This window comes from Vanacampus margaritifer, chromosome 1, assembly GCF_051991255.1.
Source record: "Vanacampus margaritifer isolate UIUO_Vmar chromosome 1, RoL_Vmar_1.0, whole genome shotgun sequence".
Classification (NCBI taxonomy): Eukaryota; Metazoa; Chordata; class Actinopteri; order Syngnathiformes; family Syngnathidae; genus Vanacampus; species Vanacampus margaritifer.
Window position 1 is genome coordinate 46,366,990 of NC_135432.1, and position 27,612 is coordinate 46,394,601.

The 27,612-nt window shown below is 43.1% G+C and overlaps 1 protein-coding gene and 1 long non-coding RNA gene across 12 annotated transcripts in view; one reads left to right on the forward strand and one right to left on the reverse strand.

Annotated features, from left to right (window-relative positions):
• bach2a (BACH transcriptional regulator 2a) overlaps positions 1 to 22,308 on the reverse strand; it is a 91,023-nt gene extending 68,715 nt beyond the window's left edge. For 6 of the 11 annotated variants that reach the window (XM_077556686.1, XM_077556342.1, XM_077556097.1 and 3 more), the window contains exon 1: positions 22,125 to 22,268. Coding sequence is in view for 1 of the 11 variants with exons in the window: in XM_077556860.1 (XP_077412986.1) it covers positions 22,125 to 22,235 (111 nt within the window). In the remaining 10 variants the exon portion in view is untranslated. Of the gene's footprint in view, positions 1 to 22,124 lie in introns of all 11 variants that reach the window. The other 5 variants (XM_077556499.1, XM_077556181.1, XM_077556860.1 and 2 more) reach the window with 4 other exon arrangements.
• Positions 6,819 to 13,173, forward strand: LOC144042377 (uncharacterized). Its single transcript, XR_013290901.1, has 6 exons — positions 6,819 to 7,126; positions 10,362 to 10,470; positions 10,550 to 11,036; positions 11,654 to 11,883; positions 12,002 to 12,130; positions 12,223 to 13,173. It is a non-coding gene; the product is annotated as an uncharacterized LOC144042377 (long non-coding RNA).
• Positions 22,309 to 27,612: the final 5,304 nt, after the last annotated feature.

Here is a 27,612-nt window from a genome sequence, read left to right on the forward strand (position 1 = left end):
TAGGAAGGAGATTATTACGCAGTTGTAACTACCGTGACTACTTCTGTAAATACTGGCACGAGGACCCCACTTAGCTGTTCAACAACGTGCCTGACGTTAAACAGCGCACGCAAGGACCGCTTAGTAGTCTAACAATATGCCCAATGTAAAATACACAAACTCAGAACTGAACTAAAGCTAGCATTAACATAGCATTTATCAACCACTGATGCCATCACACCACAACGGGTAAGGTAAGGTATCTTTATTGTTTGAATACTGTACTGTACTGTAAATGTAAAAAACAATTAGAAATTAAAATAGGTATTTTTTGTTTTTGGAGCTTGGGAGCGGATTAATTGCATTTACATTATTTCCTATGGGAATTTTTTTTTCGGAGGTTGAACAATTCGGCCTTTGAACACTTCGCAGGAACGAATTGTGTTCAAACTCCGAGGTACCACTGCATTTTGAAAATGCTTTGTGACAGCTGCAGCTGTTTGAAAGCCCTATGTAAATAAAGATTACTTAACAATTTTGCATGGGCGGGCATTTTATATATTTTTGCTGATCCATCATTCGTCGGCGCCCAGTGCCCCCTTCCATCATCATCAGTCCGCCATTTTTTCAAGCCGAACCTACCCGTAATTAGCAGTTTGCCGTTTTATTTTACCCACGCTTCCATCATCACTTTGTCACCACTGTTTTACAACTGACCGACAAAGATGGGAATTCAGTCAGTCCGCCATTGGCGTCAGTAGTCCTTTAAAAGGTGGGGTTTGACCGTTTGTGTTTGTAAACAAACAATTTAAAACAGACTCCTCCCATGGTTAACCCGCATCCTTCTCGTCAACATTGGGTCTGCCTTCAGCGACACGCTCTGTGATTGGCTGGAGGGGTAAACATTGACTTTCCACCCAGAATCGTCCCTCTTATAGCAAAACCCAACAGAATGGCAAACTACAGGTTGGAGGGGTGGTGATCAGGGTTTTTCCTCTGTACAAAGTTTGGAGGCGGCCACCTAATTTGTTCGCCACCTTCAGCCTGAGCGACTGATATCGCTCAAAACAGTGCTCGTGTTGATTGAGCTCTGCAGCAACGTATTTTAACTGCAGTTGTAGCGTTGTGCCATTATGGAGGCGCTATATCAACAGCAGTGTACCGGAGAGACCTGAAGCAACTACCGAAGAAGAAACTGATCACGGAGCACTCCTTTGCACACGGCCATTTTCAAGTAGCAAGCGAGACAGAGGCAACCCCCACCAAGTTCATTCCCATTCTGTTTGTGCCGCTGTTGGATGCAGCTAGGTCATTCCTCACCTGTGACATGTCGCCACAGGCCTTGAGCAGGCCGGCTTGCACTCCAGTGATGGCGCTCAGAGCCACAGTGGCCATTTCCACCGCTTTTTTTGTTGCCCATTCTGCATTTTTCTGAGGATTCGATACAGCCAGAGGGCTCCGATCCCTAGTAGAAGCATCCCAGCCACCAGCGTGATGAACAGTTAGATGTCTTCGATGACTGAGGCTAGACACAGCGGCCGCCATTTTCCCCAGCTATCTTCTGCAAATCCAGACACGAAAGTTCCACCCGGAAATGAGCGATGACTAGGTCCAGTTCTCATTGTTGAGAAGATCTTGTCCAGAGCACTTAAAGATCAGTTCACTAGTTCCATGTTGTTTTACAGGATAGAATCAGTACTTATTTCAGCAATCAGGAAGGTCAGTACCGGTATTTGCTTTTCGAAGGCGTAACAGCTCCCAACTGATAAGTGATCAGTACTTGAGCAAAGATATCAGGTTCAGATATGTTTACATTTTTTTCTTCTTTTTTAGGAACATCAAGCCTTGTTTAATGTTCAGGGTTTTCACCCAGATTTTGACCTTGTGTGCAAATGTCATCATATCCAGAAGAGTATCGATTTTCATCAGTGTATCTGTTAAATATAAGGCTGACTGGCTTTTTTTTTCAAAAAAAAAGTGTTAGTTACTCCAAAATCCAAGTTATTCCATTGTTGTACACCAGTACAGGAGACCGAAAATGATTTTAGTGTTGTTCTGATATAACTTTGTACAAATACATGTTTCCCTCTCAAATCATATTTCAATTCCCTGGCCTGAAAGCTAATTTGCAAGTTATAAGGGAGGCAGTTTTTTGACGCTTTATACATTGTCTGCACAGTCCTAAAGTTTATTAAATCATATAATTTCAATAATTTAGGTTTAATAAATAATTTGTGTGTATGTGCATTGTAAGGAACATTGTGTATGATTTTTTTATGTTTTTTTCTGGAGTACTATCAAATGATGTAGGCGGCTTATATAGGCATTCCCCCAAATTTCAGCACAATAGGTCAAGTAAGGCAGGATCAGCGCACAATAAATAATTTATATAATTTTATTTAACATATTTTGAGCTCTAAATAGAATAGATATACTTCTAGCTAGTTTATTTATTTATTTTTACTTATGAGTATTCCATGTTAACAAGTCATCGATTATTATTCCCAATACCTTGTGTTCTCTAACACTTTTGATATTCACATTGCTGACTTAAATGTTTATAGTTTCTTTAAGTACTTTTTTTTTTCTTTTTACCAAATAACATAAATTTGGTCTTGTTAAGATGCAGTGAGTTTGTTTGCATTAAACCATTGTTGCAGCTTGTACAATTCTTCGTTTACACTTTGGGCCAGCTTGTTTAAATCCTCACCTGCACACAAAATATTTGCATCATCAGCAAAGAGTACCATTGATTGAAGAGTATCAGACACTAGAGACCTCTCATATGTCATTTATGTATAGTATAAATAATTTAGGACCCAAGACTGAACCCTGGGGTACACCACATGTGACTTTGAGTCTATTCGACATGCTCCGTCCGATTGTCATATATTGATATATTTTAGATAAAAAGCTTCGTATCCAATCTAGAGCTACACCTCTAATTCTGATTCTCTCAATTTTTTTTTAATAATATTTCATGATTTACTGTATCAAATGCTTTTTTTAGATCAAGGAAAATTCCAATAGAATGTAGTTTTTGATCTATCGCATCTGTAATAATTTCCATGGATTCGGTCAAAGCTTGTCCAGTGGAATGATCTTTTCTAAAACCATACTGACTATCGTTTAATAGTTATAAATTTATCAAGCCTATCATTAAAAAGTTTTTCCAAGATTTTTTACAATTGTGGTAATATTGAAATGGGTCTTTAATTGCCAAATTTGTGTGAATCTCCCCCTTTATAAATAGGGACAACTTTAGCAACTTTCATCTCGCTTGGGAACATCCCAGTCATAAATGAGAGGTTGCATATGTGAGTTACCCCAGGATTACACCGCATGCGTGTGCGTTGCGTCTCCGCTCCGCTCCATGGGTGCACCCAATTCGTTTTCATTTTGTCAGCTTGTTCAAATTACACTGGCTGCGGATCGACTATTTTTGCCAGGTGACGCATGCGTCGGCATCCATCAAATGGCAAACTAGCACAGAACACATCGAGCGGGACAGGAAGACCGACGCAGTTTTAAAATATAAAAATTCCAGTTACTTTTCAGAATAAAATACCCGCCAGATCCTATTTCGCAATCATGTCAGCAAAACATCATAATGCTTAACGCTTAATTCACCGCAGCAAACATGAATGAGGACAGATTTACAATGGAGGTGGAGCTCAGTATTGTTCAATCGGTAATCTTACCGATTCGACCTGTCATCATCATTGCTCTCTCTCTTTATTTTATTTATTTGTTTTGTACGTGCATGTGTGTGTGTGCATATGTGCGTGCCTGTGAGTGTGTGCTCATTAATTCACCTAAAATCTATTAAAAATCCCATACCGTTCACCTAAAGCGAATACTTCAGAATCCCGCTAGAGTCGTGAAGTTGTCCCGAGGAAGGATCAAAGAAAAGAAAGAAAAGTGAAATCCAGCACCGACCAGACATCACCTACTATCCACCGGGTTACCAACCAGAATCTTTCATCAACCCCAGAAACATCTAAATTCCAACCAATTAGGGAGACCTCAAGAGACCAAAGGAAATACTAAGGAAAGGAAGGAAGGATAGATGAAGCAGAGTGAGATCCACAGACATCAGCCTCCACCGATTCAGCGACCAGAGGAAGAAGCAGATTGTGTTTGAATTTCGGTAGATGCTGGTGTGGTGGATCTGGCATGCATGAAAAACTCCACCAAAGAGGGGAGGCATCGACCCCGGCCAGGACAGAGCAAGCACAACCCCCCAAGGCCCCAACAAGGCCCGCGCCCCAAGCCCAATGCAGCAGAACGGGGCACGGCAGGCCCACCAAGCACCCCACCGACCTACAGCCCCCACTACCCACCCACACCCATCACAACATAGGCCCCCAAACCCCCGACTGGCGAACTCTACCCCTACACCGTGGATGTGATCCCACCCAGTGTATATACAAGTGTGTTTGTCATTTTTAATGCCACATTATCGCGCGCGATCACGCGAGACACGGCGGCAAGTTGTCGGCGACGGAGCTTCCGGAACGCGGCAGTGCGCAGCCGGTGAGTTTTGTCCATAAAATTGATGTGTCTGGAGCACGCAGTCAAGATGCAGCGGAGCGGAGACGCAGCGCACACGCATGCGGTGTAATCCCGGGGTTAGAGGCTGTAGAATTTCACTAATTATAAGCTTGAGGCGATGCCCCTGTTTAAGAAGTGCAATCTTGTTCTTCCTGTCGGTGAGCTTCATGAAGACCATTGGTGGTTTTCTCCCTCCAGATAGAAGCGGGTAGCACTGTTGAATGTGCTGCGATTCCGCTGTTATTCCCAATTCTTGCAGTTTGGCAATCACCTGTTGTTCAACAGTTTCGTTGTCAGGATTCAGATCAGGATCCTCCTCACTTCTTCAGGCCGCAGCTTGTGCATACGTGCGCAGCCTGATTTTAATCCCGGTGATGATGAGATCGTTGATGCGTGCATTTTGATCAAGCTCTTGTGCCAGTTTCTCCAAGTCTGCAATGTGCCGATCTTCTGATCTGCCTTTTATCTTTTATCTCAATCCACAGCTATTGAATTTCCTTCAGAAGGTCTTGGTTTTGATTTTGGATCAATTCCAGCATCTGCTTACTCATTTCAGATATGGTGTGCTCCAATTTTTGAATAAAATACTTTAAGTTTTCCATCTCGTCCCACTAGGCATGTTGAAAAAAAAAAAAACAATGGAGTGTTTGGTTTCAGCTGGCGCCGCGGGAGTGAACTCGGGAAGCAATAAAATGCATCCTACCTCGATCAGTCAGGAAGTAGGGCTGAGAGATAGGGCCAAAAGATTTTTACAGACATTCAGGACGATTACGATTTTAATCGATTAAACCCAACAAACATTTATTTAAAGGTTTCATTTATTCAAAAATAATTCCTGTGCAAAATGTTCAGAAAACAATAATGTTTACTGATTCTAAATAAGTTTTAACATAAACTTAACATTCATAGTTTTTTTTTGGTGTAAATGCCACAATTAAGTAGTTGGTAGCTATTGTAAACATGTCTTGTAAACCACCCATCCAGCATTCTGCCACAAAATTACAACTTAAAAAAAACATTTTAATGTAACAGAACATAAGAACAAGAGCTTTTAATAATCCAAAAGACAAAATTTTATTTCACAATTTAGCAAAATTTTAGCAAAAACTATTCGATTTTTAAAATGACGATGTATCGAATTAATTCGATTTATTGCCCAGCCCTATCAGGAAGCGAATCAACACAATATATTTACATACGTTTCCCTTGCCCGGACGCGGGTCACCTGGGCCCCCCTCTGGAGCCAAGCCCGGAGGTGGGGCTCGTCCGCAGACCTCAGACGTGGTAAACCCAAACGTATTGTGAGGGTTTGCTGGGAACGTCTGGCAGAATCCCCTGTCAGAAAGAGTTTCAACGCCCACCTCCGGCAGAACTTCTCCTTTGTCCTGGGGGAGGTGGGGGACATTGAGCCCGCGCCATGTTCCGCGCCTCCATTGTAGAGGCGGTCGATCGGAGGTGTGGCCATAAGGTGGTCTGTGCCTGTCATTGCGGCAATCCTCGAACCTTTGGTGGACACCAGTGGTAAGGGATGACATAAAGCTTAAGGAGGAGGAGGCGGTTGACAGGTTCCGGCTGGCCAAGCGGAATGCAGCTTCAGCTGTCGTTGAGGCAAAAATTCAGACATGGGAGGAGTTCAGAGATGCCATGGAAAATGACTTCCGGACAGCTTTGAGGAAATTCTGGTCCATCATCCGGCGTCTCAGGAGAGGAAAGCAGTGCACCATTAACACTGTGTATAGTGGAGATGGAGTGCTGCTTAACTCGTCTCGGGACAGTGTGAATCGGTGGAGAGAATACTTCGAAGACCCTTTCAAAGTCTTCCGAAGTCTTGGGACTCCGAGGTGGGCTCTCTTGTCTCTGGGGACGAAGTCACTGAGGTGGTTAGAAAGCCCCTCGGTGGCAAGGCCCTGGGGGCGGATGAGATCCGCCTGAAGTTCCTTAAGGCTCTGGATGTTGTGGGTCTCGCCTCTACAACATCGCATGGACATCGGGGACAGTGCCCCTGGATTGGCAGACCAGAGTGGTGGGCCGCCTTTTTAAGAACTATACTATACTATACTGTAGAGCAGGGGTGGCCAACACGTGGCACGCGAGCCTCTTGCAGCTCTTTAACTAGTTTCATGCGGCTCTTCAGGAGCTTTCACATGACATGCGTCAAAAATGCTTGGCTGGGGCTGTCATTCACTCCCCCTACAGCTGTCATTCACTCCCCCTACAGCTAGATGGCACACTGACCATGTTTGAATGACGTCAAACGAGCGACGAGAGAATCTTTGGTGTGACATCATTTGTGTTGTAAACAATTTCCGTCAAGTTACCTCTTGAAATGGCAGGGAAAAAAAGCACAGCCAAACGAAAATATGAAGAAGAAAACAGGACGTTTTTGCCAGAGTGGGAGAGTTTATATATTTTTGTTAAACGTAATGGCAAGCCGATCTGCCTTATATGTCAAGCAGCATTAGCGCATTTCAAAGCTTCAAATCTTCAGCGTCACTTCAGCTCACTCCACCCTAACATCGAACAGGAATTTCCAAGAGGGACTGAACTTCGCAAGAACAAGTTGGTCGCTTTGAAAAGCAAGGCAGAAAAGCAGGTGCAGTTTTTCAAAAAATTCACAAAACACTCGGAGACCGTAACGCTTGCATCATATCAGCTGTCTTGGAACATAGCACGGGCTAAAAAGCCATACAACGAAGGGGACTTCATTAAAAAATGCCTCATTGACGCCTTTGAAATCTTGGTTCCTGGAGATGACAAACTAAAACGGAGCGTATCAGACGTTCAACTGTCCCGCCACAGTGTTAAACGCAGAATATCGGATATTAATACAGCTGTTGAATCAGAGTTGCACTCTGACCTTCAAGCATGTGAGTATTTTAGTGTGGCACTGGATGAGAGTTGTGACATACAAGACAAGCCTCAGTTGGCAATATTTGCACGGTCTGTGTCAAATGAATGTATGATCAAAGAAGAACTCCTTGATATTGTGCCATTAAAAGACAGAACCCGTGGCATAGATGTGAAAGAAGCAATGATGGCTGCGTTTGCAAAAGCAAATCTGCCCATACCGAAACTAACTGCAATAGCCATGGATGGAGCGCCAGCCATGATCGGATCCGTGAACGGGCTTGTGGGGCTGTGCAAAGCTGATCAAACATTTCCCGACTTTTGGAATTTCCACTGCATCATCCACAGGGAGCAACTCGTGTCTAAATCATTGAATTTAAACAACGTCATGAAGCCTGTGATGGAAATCGTCAACTACATCCGCACACATGCGCTTAACCACAGGTAATTCAGGAATCTCATCGCTGAGCTGGACCCCAAGGGCTTCCAGGTGACCTGCCGCTGCACTGCACTGTGAGGTGGCTGTCAAAAAGCAAGGTACTCTCTCGCTTCTTTGAGCTTTTGGATGCTGTGAAACTGTTCATGGAAGAGAAGGACAAGGACTATCCCGAGCTCTCAGACCTCGAGTGGATTATGGATCTGGCATTTTCAGTCGACATGCTGTGTCACTTGGACAGACTGAACCTGACCCTGCAGGGTAAGTTAAAAATGCTGCCTGACCTGGTGCAAAGTGTGTTTGCGTTTGTCAACAAACTAAAGCTGAGGCGCATATTCAAAAGGGAGATTTAACACATTTTCATACTTTGCTAAAAGCCAGTGAGCAAGTCACCAGCGCCGCCCTGAAAAAGAAAAGAGACAGATATGCAACACTGGTTGCAAACCTGCACGAAAGCTTTGTGACCCGGTTCTGTGATCTACAACTGAAAAGACCACAGATTACGTTCCTCGTCGACCCATTTAATGCGGAGACAGACTGTTTGAAAGCCCCGCTCGTCACAGATGAGGCTGCGGCTGAGTTGGAGATGATCGACCTTTGTGAGGAGGATCAACTGAAAGCTGTTTTAAGGGAAGGGACCGTTGAGTTCTGGAAAAGTGTGCCAATTGAAAAATACCCCAACATCAAACGAGCTGCGCTTAAGATACTGTCCATGTTTGGGTCAACGTACGTCTGCGAGTCTGTGTTTTCTACCCTGAAACATGTGAAATCAAAGCATCGATCTGTTCTGACTGACACTCATTTGAAAGAATTGCTTAGAGTGGCAACAACAGAATACAAGACAGATTTGAAGAGCATTGTTCAAGATAAGGAATGCCAGAAGTCTCACTAAGCAGCATAGTAAGAGAAAGATGTTATTGAAAATTATTCTATTATTGTTTGTGGACTTTCTTGAAATGAGAGTTTGTGTGTGAGACAGTGCACACAATGTTAACTGTTGAAAATTGCTGATATTATCATGTTGGTGTGGTTATTTTCATTAGATCTGGCTGAGCAGAGGTCTGTGTATGCGTGCATACATGATTAAAAGATGATGTTCATGTATACCCATGTGTATGATGTGGCTCTTTGCAGTAACACAGAAAAAAAAGTCTCTGACTAGTTGGCCACCCCTGCTGTAGAGGGATCACACTCCTCAGCCTCCCTGTTAAGGTCTATTCAGGGGTGCTGGAGAGGATGGTTCGTCGGGAAGTTGAATCTCGGATTTAGGAGGAGCATGGAACAGTGGACCAGCTTTACACCCTCGGCAGGGTCCTCGACGGTGCACGGGAGTTCGCCCAACCGGTCTACATGTGTTTTGTGGATTTGGAGAAGGCATTTGACCGCGTCCCTTGGGGAGTCTTGTGGGGGGGTGCTTCGGGAATACGGGTACTGAGCCCCTTGAAAACGGGCTGTTTGGTCCCTGTACAACCGATGTCAGAGCTTGGTCCGCATTGCCGGCAGTAAGTCGGATTTGTTTCCAGTGAGGGTTGGACTCCGCCAAGGCTGCCCTTTGTCACGATTACTGTTCATAACTTTTATGCACAGAATTTCTAGGCGCAGCCGAAACATTGACGGGGTCCGGTTTGGTGGCCTCAGTATAGCATCTCTGCTTTTTGCAGATGATGTGGTGCTGTTGGCTTCATCAAGCCGTGATCTCCAACTCTTACTGGAGCGGTTCGCAGCAGAGTGTGAAGCGATTGGGATGAGGATCAGCACTTCCAAATCCAAGACCATGGTCCTCAGTCGGAAAAGGGTGGCATGCTCTCTCTCTGGGTCGGGGAGGAGATCCTACCCCAAGTGGAGGACTTCAAGTATCTTGGGGTCTTGTTCACGAGTGAGGGCAGGAGGGAGTGGGAGATCGACAGGCAGATCGGTGCAGTGTCTGCAGTGATGTGGGCTTTGTATCGGTCTGTGGTGGTTAAGAAGGAGCTGAGCCAAAAGGCGAAGCTCTCGATTTACCGGTCGATCTACGTTCCTACCCTCACCTATGGTCACGAAGTGTGTCTCATGACCAAAAGAACAAGATCCCGGATACAAGCGGTCAAAATGAGTTTTCTCCATAGGGTGTCCGGGCTCTCCCTTAGAGATAGGGTGAGAAGCTCAGTAATCTGGGAAGGACTTGGGGTTGAGCCACTGCTCCTCCGCATGGAGAGGAGCCAGTTGAGGCGGCTCAGGCATCTGGTTCGGATGCCTCCTGGACGCCTCTCTGGAGAGGTGTTCCGGGCAAGTCCCACCGGTGGGAGGCCCCGGGGACACGCTGGAGAGATTATGTCTCTCGGCTGGCCTGGGAACCCCTTGTGATCCCACCGGAGGAGCTGGTTGAAGTGGCTGAGGACAGGGAAGTCTGGGCTTCCCTCCTAAAGCTGCTGCCCCCGCGTCTCGACCCCGGATAAGCAGTAGTAAATGGATGGATGGATGATTGGATGAATATTCAATGTTTTCATATAATTGTTTTTAAATTTAAGTAGGCCAAGTTCATAATTATTGTCTGTTTTGCCCCCAGGATTGGATGACCAGTTGGTGGCAGAGTTGTCGAAATCCTCAGTGTGGGGATTAAGGGTCGACGAGACAACTGACGTCTCTGTGACAAAACAACTGGGTCTAGTTGTGAGGTAACATTGCTTTGTGCAATTAAATACAATTGTGTATTTAAAAATACTTCAACTAAGAGATATTGTTTTTTATGTTTAGTTTTTTTTAGGACCCAACCATGTGGGAAGCACTGTAGTCCAAACCAGGGTGTTGCATTTGGGTGGAGTGTCTGCTATGAGAAAATGCTGCCAACCAACAAGCTAGCCTCTTTTGCAAGTGATGGCACTGCAGTAATGATAGGGGAATTTTCCATTTATTTTTGTTTTTGCATTTACCTTTTAACATTTTATAAGATTGACAGTGTTACTGTGTTGTGGTTTTTTAAAATTAATATTTTAGGGAGAAAAGATGGGCTTGGGAAGAGACTACAAGACTCATTCCCTGGCCTGATAACCGTACACTGTGTTGCACATCGTCTCAATCTGGCAGTGTCAGACTGCATTAAGGGACAGAGGGCAATTCATTACCTCACTAAATATGCCAGGCTGTTGGAACAATCTTCTGGTTCTACCAGTCCTCCAGTAATAGGACCAGCAGTCTCAAGGACATGGAGAAGCTTTTTGAACTCCCCCAAATCACACTGCAGGTTAGCAATATTCAGTGCTTTTCATTTTTTTTTTGTCATTTACTAAATATTTTTGGTAGGGAGGAAACACTACCAGATGGGAATCTAATAAGGAAGTAACAAATGTGATGCGTCAAATTCTGCCTGCTCTCATTGCCGATCTCTCACTCCTAGCCCGGAATGAGCTAAATGCACAAGGACTGCATTCCTTTGTAAAGGACAAGTTATTTCCCCCTGCCCTGTGCCTAATGCAACGTGTGCATAAGAAGATTCACCTGCAGTTTTTGGTTTTTCAAAAGAGAAAACTTTTTTTCTCTCAGGTGGAGCAGGAGGTATGAGAAACAGTCCTTGGGTTTTCTGTTAATTGAAATGCCGTTGCTAGCAAAGCTGTTGTGTTTTATATCTGGGCACGGTGCTGAAATCATCACTGCCACAGCTGAAACAGAGCACCATGGTCAAAGACCGCTGGCAAGCATGGCTCCAGTCTGATGCTGGTCTGGAGCCTCTGCAGGAAGAGGTCCCTGCCTATTTCCATGATGATGTGTGGGGGAGCTTCAAAAACACTATGCATTACGAATGTATTTGTGTAATGTGAAAGGAAGGACTGTTATTTTATTTTATTTTTTAAACATCTACAGGTGATGGAGCCATTTCTGACTGCACTGACTGAGAATATTGACAACAGATTCCCAAACACCAGCAGTTTGTCTGTCTTCAATGTGTTCTCCCCCGGGAAAATGTTGTCAAACTCTAGTACAGAATATGGGGATGCTGAGATAAGGACACTGGCAGAGAAGTTTCCAAGACTGAGGGAGTCTGACCTGTTGTCAGCTCATACAGACTGAGAGTGTGGAGTCCTGATCTGAAGGTACCGGATAAGGATAAGTTACATAACTGTATCACCCCCACAACAGTCAAGTTTTACTTAATAACAATTTCATTCATCTTTTTCTCTCACTGCTTTTATTCAAACCAAATCCCTGGAGGTGCTTCTGTGGCTTGTATCTGCAGAATCTGCTGACATGTATCCCACCCTAAGCCTTGTAGCTGCTATCGCCCTCACAGCCTCTGTCCAGACTGCAGATTTGGAGAGACTCTTCTCTGCACTCAAAATTGTAATATATGATTGAAAACCTTATAGATGCTTCATGTATGTATCAGAATAAATACAAAAATACTTTATGCATGATGAATTGTTTTGTTTAAGGTGAAGACACATCTACGCAACCGACTGAAGGAGAGGCACTGGATGTCTGTTGTAAGATAGCCATTGATTGACCAGACCAGTAGGCCTTGGACTACACTGAGTACATGAGGAGGTTCTTCAGACTGAAAAACAGGAGGCTTAAATGTTCTGTGTCTGGTTGCAAGAAATGTAAAAAATATGTAGTCCATTTAGAGTTGACCTGAGGTTTGTGAGTTTTAAGAAAATAATGCTTTAATGTGATAATAGTCATATTCTTATTGGAACTCTTAAAATATTCTCTCTGTAATGTTTGATACCATAATTTTTCCCAATATTCAACAGCCAAAAATGACAGATGATTTTACAGAAAGATCTATATATCCCAATATATTATTTTTCCTTAAAATGGCATGAAATGAATAGCAACTTTGTATTATTATAATTTCTAGTTTTTGATAATAAAATGGCTACAGGAGCATGGCCCATAAAGGTATCGGTCATCGCCGTGATAACTGATACATTAAAATAAGACTGGCATTGGCACCAATACTAACACATTGTATCGGTAGTCACCCATCGTAGTCAGGTTGGTACCACCTCTGCCTCAATTTGAGCCAGGAAAACCCCTGGTGGTTGATGACAAAATCACCACCACACATTAACAGAAGCCGAGAGGTGTTGATTGAGAAGGATTCATGTGTAGACGACATCCAGTGGTTATGAAGTGTTTATTTCTGAGTGAAGACCCCACCTTCAAGTAAGAAAAAAAAAAACCACTGATGCTCCCCTTAATCCACTGCTGTGCCTTGTAAATTCACAATACAGGGAGTCCTCAAGTTAGGGCGGAGTTCCGTTCCTACGCTGGCGATGTAACCCAAATTTCGACTTAGGTTGGATTTCACCGTTAAAGTCGATATTTACATCAAAAAACTTTGTACAGTAATTTAAAAAAACATATTTGCGCGATCGGAAGAGCCGGAACCAATTTTTCGTGTTTACGCACGGACATTCATTGCTGACGGATGGCTGAGCGGAGCTAATTCAAACTTAAACACGGAAATGTGACGTGCCTGATGGCGAGCCGACCAGCTGATGGATGTCTGTTGCTGGAGGTAACAACAACACAACTTGAAATAACTTTAAAATGGCATCATTAATGTGGGAAATTAACGAAAAAGAAGGTGCTACGGATGAGGCACGGGCGCCGTAATGTCGAACCGACGTAAATCGTGTACGACGTAACTCGAAGACTCCCTGTATAAACCATTCACATGAAACAAACTAGTTAGCATACTAGCCAACGCTGAAATAATAGTGCTGTCATTATTGAATATTTTTCCAATCGATTAATAGACTAATCAAGTTCATTTAAATTTTGCATTAAATTGTATTACAATTAATTTTTTCCCCCGATTACTGTTTATTAACCAGTGTTTGTTGTTTACATATTATTACTTCGTATTTGTATAGCGATTTAAAAAAAAAAAAAAAAGGAAGCGGGATGGGGGGTCAATGTACTATATTTCTGGTTTGGTCATTGTTTTCCAAAGTAAAAACAGATGTTTGAAAATGTCTTATTTTGATTAAACACAGAAGATAATCAGTCTTTCATGAAGGACTACAGAAATCAGTGAACAATTAAAAAAACAATTAAAAAAAGGATTTGGACAATTGTAAATAAAAAAAAATGGCTCCAAACGATTACTCGATTATTAATAGTTGTCAATTAATTTGATAATCGATTACTTGTTGATCGATTAATTTTGACAGCTCTCTTTCTCCTCTCTCTCTCTCTCTCTCGTGATTGTGTGACCTAAATTGTTTACTAAATATTCTTAAAATAAATAATTTCACCCAGGTTTAATATAATCCAACAACCATACATGTTTATATGTGAATAAATTACACATAAACAAAATAGTATACTTAAACAAATACTGTAGATTTGTGTTGTCCATCCATCCATCCATTTTCTTAGCCACTTATCCTCACAAGTGTTGCGGGGGGGCTGGAGCCTATCCCAGCTGGCTTCGGGCAGTAGGCAGGGTACACCCTGAACTGGTTGCCAGCCAATCGCAGGGCACACAGAGACGAACAACTATCCACACTTACAATCACACCTATGGACAATTTGGAGTGTTCAATTAACCTGCCATGCATGTCTTTGGAATGTGGGAGGAAATCGGAGTGCCCGGAGAAAACCCACACAAGCACGGGGAAAACATGCAAACTCCACCCAGGAAGGCAGAAGCCCGGACTCGATCTCACGTCCTCTGCACCGGGAGGCAGACGTGCTAACCAGTCAACCATCGTGCCGCCATTTGTGTTTTCATCTTTCCTAATTCGGCTGGTTCCGCCTACTTAGCCAATCTATTTTGTTTAGCTTCTATTCTATATACTTTGTAAACTTCCTGCCGTGTTTTGTGTTGATTACATTGTATAAAATGTACATATTCAATTATGTTTTTACAGGTTGTGTATACTGTTTGCTGTTTAAATCAAATTCATTGTTAAAAAACAAACAAACAAACAATTTACCCAATCACAACCGGCAACAAGTCTCAGCAGAGGTATCCTTTATTGACCACAGGAGTAGTCACACTCTCACACATATATATTCAATGCAGTCCTTATAAGCAGCACACACGAACAAACACACCAGAGACACGCAGTGCGTGCTTCCTCCAGTCCTCAGCAAAACAGGCATCTAACTTTGAGGTACATTGTTACTTGACTCTGTGAGTGAAGATTACACACTGATGGACGAAAACCCACGTTGCGGAGTCCGCCATTTTTTAAAAGTTTCTCATCATTCAATCCCGACGAAATGCCCATCTCTGCAATTTGGTAAATTTAATACTTTTTTTCAAAAAACTATTCTGTTGGTCAGTCCACAAGTGGTGTGTATTTATTATATATATATATACTGTATATAAAATATATTACAAATTATTGACTCATCTTAAGTGTTCAAAATGGCTTGCTCTCTTGAATGATGTAATGTTAATGGTTAAATAAAATAAAAATAATTAAAAATGCCGTTTTGGGGGTCTCCTGAAAAGTGACTATTTAGGAAGTACAAGGTTTTGGCCCGACATCAGCGATATATGTTCGCCTTTTTAGTTGTAAGGTTTGTGTCCTTACTGTATTTAAACACTGTAAAAACCTTGGATAGGCATCAGCAAAGGTAAATAAAAGGGTAGAGTAATACCTTTCAATAATTCAAACTATGTGAACAATAAAAAACTAACATAAGTAATTTTAAAAAGATAGTTGAGTACTGTTTTTTTTTTATGTAACAATGTTTACATGCTCCAAAAACTTGTCACTGTGTAACTGACGTATGAAATTTTAATCTGAGGGAGAGCAGTAGTGTCATTCCTGATTATAACTGTGAACCCATATATACAGTAGATGGTAACAGTCATAAAATTGAGTAGTATTTAGAAAAATATATATTTCCCATGAGTAAGCATGATTTAGTAGTTATTACTTCGAAAGACATTCAAAACTTCAAACGAATATCGGCTATACATATCGGTTATCGGCCTACTTGACTACTAATAATCGGCAATGGCATTGGCTTGGAAAAAAAATTGGCCTATCTCTAGAACAAACCTGATCATTCAAGGCTCAGATTGTCTTCCACTTCAACTGTACAGTATTTGTTTTATAGCCTTTATAAATCAGTGTCCCTCAGACGCTATAATACTCCCTCAGCTAAACAACAGCTTTAGCTCTAGTTTCAGCTTAGCGACCCCTGCCTAGACAATGTGGTTTTAAGCAGGGCCCAAAACAACTGACCATCATCTCACCATCTGCTCCATGTCTGCATCAATCACTGCCAACCATGCCAGATGGTTTGCCAGATCTGCGGCTAGGTTACACCAGATAAAGAAACACCAATACTGTAAGGGGATTGCTGAAAAACATGACAGGGGTCGCTGAGTTTATATCTATAATGTTTATACATCATCAGTACAGGAGGAAAGAGCATTTTAACAATGTACTGTTAGTAAAGGTGATTTAAACCACAACTACATATTCACATATAGTACATCTATCTATCTATCTAAACAAAAGCACACACACACACATATATATATATATATATATATATACACAAATTGTTCAAGAGGTTCACAGACTTTTGAGCAGCACTGTACACACACACACACACACGCACACACATATATATATATATATATATATATATATATATGAGCAGCACTGTACACACACACACACGCACACACACATGTGTGTGTGTGTGTGTGTGTGTGTGTGTGTGTGTGTGTGTGTACAGTGCTGCTCAAAAGTCTGTGAACCTCTTGAACAATTTGGACTTTCCAATTGTTTCAACCTGATTTTGTTGTTCAATCTGAACCATTAAATTTTATATGAAATAACAGGTGTACGTTTAGCAACTCAATTGTGTAGTCAAAACTTAATTAAAAATAGTTTTTGGTCAATTCATGTAGGTGCAAAAGTAAGTGAACCCTGAACTGCGTTGCTTAAAACAAGCAGTCAAGTGGGATCAGGTAGGACAAATTGGTAGCTAAACTATCCACTGAAATGGACCAATGAAATGAGAGGTTTAGCAAAGAAATTGTGCATCACTGACTGAAACAGAGACAAAACCACATCACTTTAGTCTTACCCAGGTGAACCCATACAGGTCAGTCATTCTGAGAGGAAAAGAAATCTCAGGGGACCTCAGGAAGTGGGTAGTGACAGCACATCTGTCTGGGGTAAGCTATAAAGTCATCTAAAAAAATAAGCTTCATCATTCCACTGTGAAGCAGATTATCTGCAACTAGAGAACGCTGAAAATTACTACAATCCAGCCTAGAAGTGGATGACCTAAAATATAAGCAAGACCCACAAGAAAAATAATAATACAGGTAAAAAGCCAACTCAAACATCACATTAAGGGATTTGCAGACCTATTTTGCTGTATCAGGAACACATGTGCATGGTTCAACAATCAGAAGAAAAGTCAATCGACAAGGCTTTCATGGAAGACTTGCTAGGTTGAAGCCTGTGCTCACAAAAAAGATCAAAGCTGCCCATCTCAACTTTGCCAGCGAGGACCTGGACAACACTGAAGCTTTTTGGAAGTCCCTTCTGTGGACAGATGAGTCCAAAATGTAACTGTTTGGTTGAACTGTTTGGTCACAACTAAAACAGTCATGTTTGGTGAAAAGTCAACACTGCATACCAGCAAAAGAGCCTTCACCCTAGCATGGGGGGGGGGGGGGAAATGCTCAATTCTGCTCTGGCTGGGCTGGCTTTTCATCCTCAGGACCTGCACATAATCTAAGGACTCATGAATTCAGAGGAATATTGTGAAATCCTAGAAAATAACCTGAAGCCATCCTTTGTGAAGTTACAGCCTAGTAGAAGATGGATCATGCAACATGACAATAATCCAAAGCATTCCAGCAATACAACCAAGGATGTCTGAAGAACAACAAGATTCATGTTCTGGATGTGCCCAGTCAAAATCCTTACTTAAATTTTTTCAAAATACTGTGGCGGAACCTGAAGCGGGCAGTTTATGCTAGACGCCCATCCAACCTCTCTCAACTGGCTGCATTTTGCAAGGAAGAGTGGCAAAAATTCCCCCAAAGTAGATGCGAAAGACTGATAAATCACTAAAGAAGGTGTTTGGATGAAGTTCTCATTGCAAAAAGAGGTGCAATGTCCGATTAAGTGAGAGGTTCACATATGTTTGCACCCATGAAATCTGAGTTTTTCTTACTTTTGTTCAAGAAAGAATGACAATATTATCATTCTTTTTGTTCAAGTCCATTATTTTTCATGTCAGCATTGTAGATTTGGGTATGACTAAAAGTTTAATAAGGTTATTTTAATATTTTTTACAAAAAGTCTGAACCTCCCTGCAGGGTTCACAAACTTTTGAGCAGCACTATATATATATATATATATATATATATATATATCAGTGTTTGCCACACCATGTTAATACTTGGGCGGGCCACCCAAGTAAATTGGCCACCATCCAAGTAGATTTCAAGAAAATGTAATACAAATATATATATATATATATTAAAAATAAAAATAAAAAGTCTCGAGCAGATATACCGCATATAACATTACAGTAGTTCGCCGACACTCACTTGTGGCTCATGAGGTTAGATGAGACGCAAGTAGCAGGACTAAGAACACCTAGCTGAACAGCTAGCTTCTACTCTTGAGAGAAAGCTAGCATTCGTTCAGATTTGCGACCCTGTTACCGACAACCCTGCTGTGATTAGAACCCTTGTAAGGAAAGTGTCCAATTTTTGGCTTTTGGCTTTTTATTAATATCAAATATAAAGCATATGAAAAAAATCACTGTGAGCTAAAATTGCACCCAATTGTCCAATTGTTGAAGTTCAAAATGGCACCGTCCAAAATTTCAAAATTATTATTGTCATTATTATATGTGGGAAACAAATTTTTAAATTACACATGAGTCAAAAATGTCAAAATTTTGCCCCATTGACTCCCATTATAAGTAATACTTTTTCATGTTTTTTTAATGCACTGTACACCCAATGTGTTATAGTGTATTTCCCGCGATTATTCAATTTATCCCTGCATCAACTAAACACAGGCCAAAAAAATATATATATATATATTTACCTTAGAGTCATAGAAGCCATAATACACCAGATGGCACTAGAGAGCTAATTATCATTTTTGGTTGAGCTGACTTATGTGCTTCCTATGTCCCCATTCTTATACCAAAACAAGAAAGCACTGTTGGGATTGAGAGCTCAGTGTGAGCTTGTGTGGACACAGTAACAGTGACGTGCACATGCGCATGATTTTGTGATGAGTGGATGTGCGTGCGTGTGTGCGTGAATATTCCAATTTAAATGTGTTTTTTTTATATATATATATATATAGATGATAGTTAGTTGTGCTCTTAGGACAATATTGCTTTTATTGTCCATAGAAGGCATCAAAAACAATAAACTAAATAAAAACTATATATGTATGGATAGGTCAACATTTTGAGTAGTTGCAAGTTAAAAAAAAAAATCTGAAATGACTTAGATATCACACTTCCAATAGTGTGCCAAATTTTGGCAAATTTTACTTAAATGTCGTTAAAAAAAATTACATTACGAGGGCTTAAGAGTGACGGGGTTGTAGTACAGTAAGAGCGTTGTGATAAAAAAAAGTGTATGGCTAGTATTTGTAAACTGAGTTAATTAAGCCTTTGATAGTTTATTACCTATTATTGATGAATATGTAGCAGAAATTTTGTATATATATATATATATACATCCATTTTCCTAACCGCTTTGTCCTCACAAGGGTCGCGGGGGGGGCTCGAGCCTATCCCAGCTGGCATCAGGCAGTAGGCGGGGTACACCCTGAACTGGTTGCCAGCCAATCGCAGGGCACACAAAGACGAACAACCATCCACACTCACAAACACACCTATGGACAATTTGGAATGATCAATTAACCTGCCATGCATGTCTTTGGAATGAGGAAGGAAAACGGAGTACCCGGAGAAAACCCATACAAGCACGGGGAGAACATGCAAACTCCACCCAGGAAGTTCAAAGCACGGACTCGATCTCACATCCTCTGCACCTGGGGGTCAAGGTAGGCACTGCCTGCCCCAGGCTGAAATGAAAGTTGAAACCGTTTGGCTTTTTCTATTTATTTTAATTATTTATTTTATTTCAAAAAGCCTACACTACCTATAGGTTTAAAAGTAGCAACATTTGGTGATTTTCATACCTCAATTAAAAATGACTCATTACTTCATCTGGCCTGCAGGCAAAAATGCTGCAAAAATTATCCTCCTGAAGGCACACCGCTACTGTGCTTTTCCCAGCCCTGTCCGCATAGCGATGTGTGTTCGCGCATGCTTAGTCAGTTTCCCAGTAGAAAAGTCCTTTACGCAAATAGGCAGATCGCTACGCAGCGTTTTTTACGTCGCTGTATTATTCCTATGTGAATGTACGTTTGCACAGTGCATTCGTGAATTCAAAACACACTTAGTGTACAGTAAGGCGGTAAGACGACGCCACTCTGGAGAATATAAAACTATGTTCACGCCTTTCTTTTGAGGGAAAAACGTCAGCTTTTGAAGGATGGGAGACCAACGCCATAGCTACCGGAGCTTCAGCAAAGTAAGGGACGGAGAATGATTTGTACTTTTTACAAAGAATGGTACAAAACGACTTTGTGGATGTGCTTCGATTAACTGGCTGTTACATTTAACATGATGTTTGGTATTGTTATTGCTAGCTTGATTTTGTGAGAAATTAGGCTGTTTTACAGGGAGATATTCACTTTATTACATTCTTTCCGGGCGTCCGGGCAGGTTTGAAATTGTCCGTTTTCCTTGTGCAGCAAATGGGAGGCGGAGGGCACTGCAACGTTACGGTGGCCCAGAACTTTAGCTGAGTGGCAAATGTTGAGCTGCCGCACCGGAGGCGATGGGTATGAACCCTGTTCGAAGTAAAAAATAAAAATTAAAGAAGATTGTGAAGCTAAAAATGTAAGACTTCAAAAGAGAGTAATGGTTTGTTTGTTTGTTTGTTTGTTTTTCTCTATTTTTATCTATTTCTACCCATAAAGAGGAGGCATATGTTAAAATAGTTTGAATGTATGGCATCTTGTATCTGAGTATCAAGGAAGTTGGATTTTTTATTTTATTTTTTACATTTGTTTCCTTTTTATAATGCACACACACTAACTGCATAGTAGCCTGAAGGAGCATGATGACTCAGTGGTGCTCCCACCGTCTACAGCGAGAGCTGTAGTAAATATTTCATGGGCTTCAGTCACCTTGCATCTAATCCATTCATTTGAAGTGTATGTTAAGCACAAGAGGGGGCAGACTGAGCAAGAGAAGCCCCCTCTTACAATACTGCAAGCACTGTGATGCTCAGCTCTCATAATAGGAGTGAGATGGAGGGCGGAACGAGACAGCAGCAGTGCGGGCAGGGTGACTGGTTAACGGGGAAAAAAGTGTTAGGTAATATACAACAATGAAGGTTCATACTATTGATTTCAAATATCGCATTTCGCTTCATTTGATTTAACATCATTGATATATGCAGTGTGCTTGATGGTAAGATTTTTCGCGTTGTTAACGAGCAATAATGCTCTACCCAGTAAAGTGAGGGAAAATTCAAAGTATAAACTGGAGGAATGATCAATTCTGGAATCCTTGGGCTTTTCCGAGGTGGCCGTTGTATGAACCGAGTGTTCCGCCACAGAGGGCGGGAATAAGATGAGCGGGGCGGGGGGTAGTGGTAGGGGAAGGGGGGGGGGGCTTGCCTGAGCTTCTTTGTCCCTTGCCAGCGCCTTTCGGCCCCCACAATGACAGCAGGTAAAGCACGAGAGGCTGATCCTCTCGCCTGCACGTTACCTACCGCGCATTGTTGGATACATTATAAACCAAGAATTTTGCTTTCTTCGCCAACTTCCTTGTGAAATAACCTGACGCGTGTTGTTACTGGCATGCTACAAACCGGGTCAGTCGCTTTTGAGATAAAGCGACCTGCCCCTTTATTCGCAAACACGACATATTACACTCTTTGGCAGAGAATACAAGCAAAATGAACGAAACACACGCCATTTGGAGCTCCTGGGTTGTTAACACGGTGGCTCAAAGGGAACGTGTTTTGAGTGAAAACACCTCGTGCAGCTTAATATCACCATCCCTGATAAACACAACACATTGGCAAAAAATACACAAGCCTCCAAAAGGAACAACAACACTGTAGTTTAACTGACAACAGCATGTCGACAACAAAAACAAGTGGGGAAAACAAGCGAACACACGCGAATCCGCGGCTTCAGCACGCCGTTTTTTTTGTTTTTTTTAAGCTGACAGCACGTAGTGCTCGCGCATTGTGAACATAACGTAGCGACAAACTCACCCTTTTTGCTAGCCCACGGTAGGTTCTCACAAATAAAAGTACGTCTGCATGCTGCTTAATTCCCACTGTCCTCGAATAACATGAAGGACGATTTGAATGGGGTAGAGACATCAATCGGTGCGTCGTGGACAGCTTTCTGTTCGTGTAGGATGTAACGCCTTTTCTCCTCCAAGAGCTGCATTGTTGACATTGGTTTGCTGACGTCATACTAGCCTCTCATTCACAACAAGGACCAAGCCCCCTCTGCACTCAAGTTGTGATGCCGCCTGCCTGCCTTGCACTCACGCCCCATTGTACAGTTATTGTCTCCATGTTGTCGGACTTCGTACATAGTGTTTTTTAAATCTTGTGGCGAAAAGCCCTAAGGAAAAACAAAAGTCTTAGTGACTCATGAGCTACACAATGATTCTTGTGATTGTGTCCTAAGACCTAAAGGGAATATGAAAAGGTAAGACTAAGAGTATTGTTGAGACGTTAATGTGTTTAAAATATGTAAGAAATAACTTTATAGCGTTTTTTCTTCTATTTCCCTTTCTAAACATAACTGCTTAACTCAGGGATGGGAAATTGAAATGTTGGAGGGGGCCACAATTTTACATCAGTGCTACTACATGCTTCCTAACCAGATGTAAATGACATTTTAGATATTGCCAAAATATGTGCATACGTGCAAAATGTGCTTTTAGTATACCATTTTTCATAATGAATGTTTTGATTGATTGGTTTATTGAACATACTGTATTACATTACAAAATATAAAATAAAAGTTGACAAAAGGAAACAATCACGAGTGATGTCATAGTGCAAACGCTTGCATTTTATATCGCACTGTTTACATGCTCAAAGTGAGTAGAAAGAAGTTCAAGAACTTACCTAGTCCTACCCCCTATCATGTTAATGTACTAGTAAGTTGTTCATATTTAATAATGTATCATTAAAAAATAAAATAAAACAAAAAATAAAAAACAATCAGAACAACACTTTTCCTAAATGCACAGATAATATTAGTGTGAGTTGTTTACTCTTATCCATTGCATATGCAAAAGCAGCAAATCTAATCAATATATGATGAATTTCTAAACAGTAGTTGTTGTACATATGTGACCCGCTCTGGCAAAAGGGTCCGCATTTGGCAAAAAATAGTTTTGGGCTAGACACGAAAATTTATCGTTAGGACATAAATGTTGATTTTGAGATTTCTCCACCAATAGCTTCCTTGAGGTTTCTATTTTCATTTCCCAGCAGCACAAAAGTTAAAATGGTAATAGAAGTCTATGAAAATAAGCAATCTTGGCTAAGTGCATCTAAGTGCAATGTGTTTTTAGCCAACTTTAGCTAGCAGTGGATCTTAGAAACCTGCAAAATAACTTGGAGTTGCTCGCCTTTAACATCATTTCACAAATAATCTATATAAATGGAATTAGCAACCCAAAAAAAGTTGAAATACACCATAATGTGACAAGTCAGCACGAAGGTGAAGAGAATGACGTACGTCATAACAGCAGCATCCTACCTAGGTCCGGACAACGTGGTTTGTAACCCAAACAGAATCTTCAATTCGCGGCAATGCCTTGTATGTAATATAGGCTAATATAATATCCATTCATCCATTTTCTTAACCGCTCATTCCTCACAAGGGCCACGGGGGCGCTGGAGCACATCCCAGCTGGCTTCGGGCAGTAGGCGGGGAACTAGTAATACTACATGCACAATTGAGGGTCTGGAACTCTGAATATGTACCGACTGTAGTGTTAAGTTGAAATATCACCATTCACCACTAGACTGGCAGACTACAACATGAGTAGTCCTATTTGTCACACCGCGGTGAGGGTGTCTTGTCATTTCCTGTTTTATTGTGAAAAGTCTGACTCCTCTCGTTTCAGGTCACTTGCCCTTCCTCGTGTGGTGTCTGTGTCAACCCTGATCCCTGATTGTTTCCACCTGTTCCCCATTACCCTCATGTGTTAAATAGTCTGCGTTTTCCCTGTCTTGTGCCGAAGTGTTTTCGTTTGAGCCACTGAAGCCTGCCATAGACCACAGCCCTGATACCCAATTGCCTTGTTGCCTTTATTGCCTTGTCTCGTGAGAGAACCTTTGTTTGTAATTTTGTATAGCTTAGTTTTGTTTAGTCATAGAGTGATTTTTGTTTTTGAATGTAGTTTTGAACTTCCTCCCTTTTGGAGCGCTTTCAGTTAATGTTTGTATAGTCTTTATTTTTTCCCTCTCATTGAAGAGCTTTTGTTTTGTTAATTAAAAGCTGCTTTACCCTCCACCTCTTCCTCTGCGTCTGAGTCCAAAAACAGCCTCGTTGTGTCAGAACACTTCGGCCAGCATGGACTCAGCAGAGAGAGAGCAATTGATCGCAGCTTTGCGGGCTCAGGATGCCCGTCTACGCCGTCAGGAGGAGTTTCAGACCGCCATGGCAACGCAAATGACCGAGCTTTCAGCTCAGATTCCGGGTGCTCGAAGTTGCACCAATAGCCCTCCGTCCGAGCCAGAGACTCAAGCTACCTTGCCGATCCTACCCGTGCCATATACCGGATCAGGGATCAAGTTAGCCTCTCCTGAGCGATTCTCTGGAGAGCCAGGACAATGCAAGGCCTTTTTAACAGACTGTGACATTCATTTTGAGTACTCCCCCCAGGCTTTTCCCACAGATCGTTCACGGGTGGCTTTCATGATCTCTCACCTGACTGGAAGAGCCAGAGCCTGGGCCACGGCAGAGTGGGCCCGCTGTTCCCCACTTTGCAGCTCCGCCCCGAAATTCCGAGCCGCTCTTCAGGGAGTCTTTGACCCAGCCTGTTCCGACCGGGAAAAGGCCCGGCAGCTAAGCAGTCTGATCCAAGGAAGGGACTCCTTGAGTGACTATGCCATACGCTTCCGCACTCTTGCGGCAGAGAGTGGCTGGAACACCACGGCGCTCTACGACGTTTTTCTCAAGGGCCTGGCAACGTCCATCCAGGAGCTTCTCATCGCAGTCGATCTTCCACCGGATTTGGACTCCCTCATCGCCCTGGCCATACGGACGGATCATCGGCTGCAGGAGGTGACGCAGAGCCGCGCTCGCCGGACCAGGACAATGGAGGGCTTCCCGCGCTTCCCAACATCAGGGGGGTCAGCTCCTCTCGGATCCCTGTCAGTTCAGCGCCAACCAGCTCCCGCGCAACCAGAGGAAGAGCCCATGCAACTGGGCAGAGCGCGGATCTCGCTGGAGGAGAGACGGCGTCGACAGCGGGAAGGGCTGTGTTTCTGCTGCGGGAACCGAGATCACGTCGTGGTCGCCTGCCCAGCCAAAAGGACCCAAGAGGTGAGTCAAGTCACGACTCCGGCGGCGGCTCCACGAAGACTGACGTCAGTGAGGATCAACCATCACACCACTCCCACAGACCTCTATGCCCTGATAGATTCTGGGGCCGACGAGAGCCTAATTGACTGGGGGCTGGTGAGACATTTAGGAGCCAAGACTGAGCCGTTAATCAAGCCCATTAAGGCTAGGGCCCTGAATGGAAGTGAACTATTCATTATTACGCACATCACAGAACCCATCCAGCTCCAAGTCGGCAAACATAAGGAGCACCTAGTTTTTCACGTTTTTCAGTCTCCTTCACGGACCCTGGTCCTAGGACACCCCTGGTTGTGTGAACACAATCCCCATGTAGACTGGGTAACTGGCGAAGTTCTGGGATGGGGAAAGAATTGTGTGAGCCATGGGATTGGTTCACCAAACCGAGAAGTAGACATCACCACGGTTGATCACATTTCTGTCAAATCCTTCACAGACGCAGAATACCCGAATTTGAGCACCGTGCCTCCATGCTACCATCACCTCCAGGAGATCTTCAGCAAGACCAAGGCCATGTCGCTCCCACCCCATCGTGCCTATGACTGTGCCATATAACTGATTCCTGGTTCCACCATTCCCAAGGGACGCCTATATTCTGTGTCAGGACCAGAGAAGGCGGCCTTTAGGGATTACATCGAAACTTCTCTGAAGGTTGGACTGATTCGTCCTTCCTCATCACCAGCGGGAGCAGGTTTCTTTTTTGTGGGGAAGAAAGATGGTTCCTTACGGCCATGTATAGACTATAGCCCCCTTAATGACATTACGATAAAGAACCGCTACCCTCTTCCTCTCATGTCCTCCGTCTTTGAAAATCTCCAACAAGCCACGATCTTTACTAAATTGGACTTGCGCAACGCCTACCACCTCATTAGGATCCGAGAGGGGGATGAGTGGAAGACAGGGTTCAATACACCTAGTGGCCATTATGAATACCTGGTCATGCCCTTCGGACTCACTAACGCTCCTGCAGTTTTCCAGGCCATGATCAATGACGTGTTGAGAGACTTTCTGGACCAGTTTGTATATGTTTATTTAGACGACATACTCATATACTCGACAGATCTAGCCACTCATCAGATCCATGTTTCCAAGGTTCTTCAAAGACTGCTGGAGCACAAACTGTATGTTAAGGCCGAGAAATGCGTCTTTCATGCTGAAACCGTCTCTTTTTTGGGTTTCGTCATAGCTCCGGGGAGGGTTCAGATGGACCCGGCTAAAACTAGGGCCGTGACGGAGTGGCCCACTCCTGTTAGCCGCAAGAAGGTTCAGCAGCTCCTCGGGTTCGCAAACTTCTACAGACGCTTCATCAGAGGGTTCAGCGCAATAGCTGCCCCTCTGTATGCCCTCACCTCCACTCTGGTGAGGTTCAGTTGGTCACCGGCGGCTGAAGCCGCTTTTGAAGCACTCAAGAAACGATTTGTCACAGCTCCGATCCTCATAGTACCAGATCCACAGCGGCAATTCATGGTGGAAGTGGATGCATCCAATGAGGGGATCGGAGCTGTCCTGTCTCAACGCGCAGAGAAGGATGGAAAGATGCATTCTTTTCACGACGATTATCCAAGGCCGAGCGGAACTATGACGTTGGGGACAAAGAGCTTCTGGCCGTCAAGCTTGCTCTGGAAGAGTGGAGGCATTGGCTTGAGGGGGCAAAGCATCCATTCGTGGTCTGGACCGATCACAAGAACCTGGAATATATACGCAAAGCCAAGAGACTCAACTCACGCCAGGCCAGATGGGCACTGTTCTTCAATCGGTTTTCCTTCTCTCTCACTTACAGGCCGGGGTCTCAAAACGTCAAACCCGACGCCCTGTCCCGTCTCTACGATCCTGAGCCTGTAACTAAGGAACCAGAGACCATCCTTTCGCCGGACTGTGTGATTGGAGCCGTGACATGGCCAATCGAGAGGGAAGTGAAACAAGCCAACGGGGAGGCAACCCCACCAAAAGGGTGCCCGGCGAATAGACTATTTGTTCCAGAGCAGCTGCGCCCACAGGTGATCCATTGGGGTCACACCTCGCTTCTATCCTGTCATCCGGGAGTTCGACGGACAATTTACGCCATCTCCCGGCGTTTCTGGTGGCCTTCCATGGAGCCGGAGGTCCGGGAGTACATCGAGGCCTGCTCAGTATGTGCTCGAAACA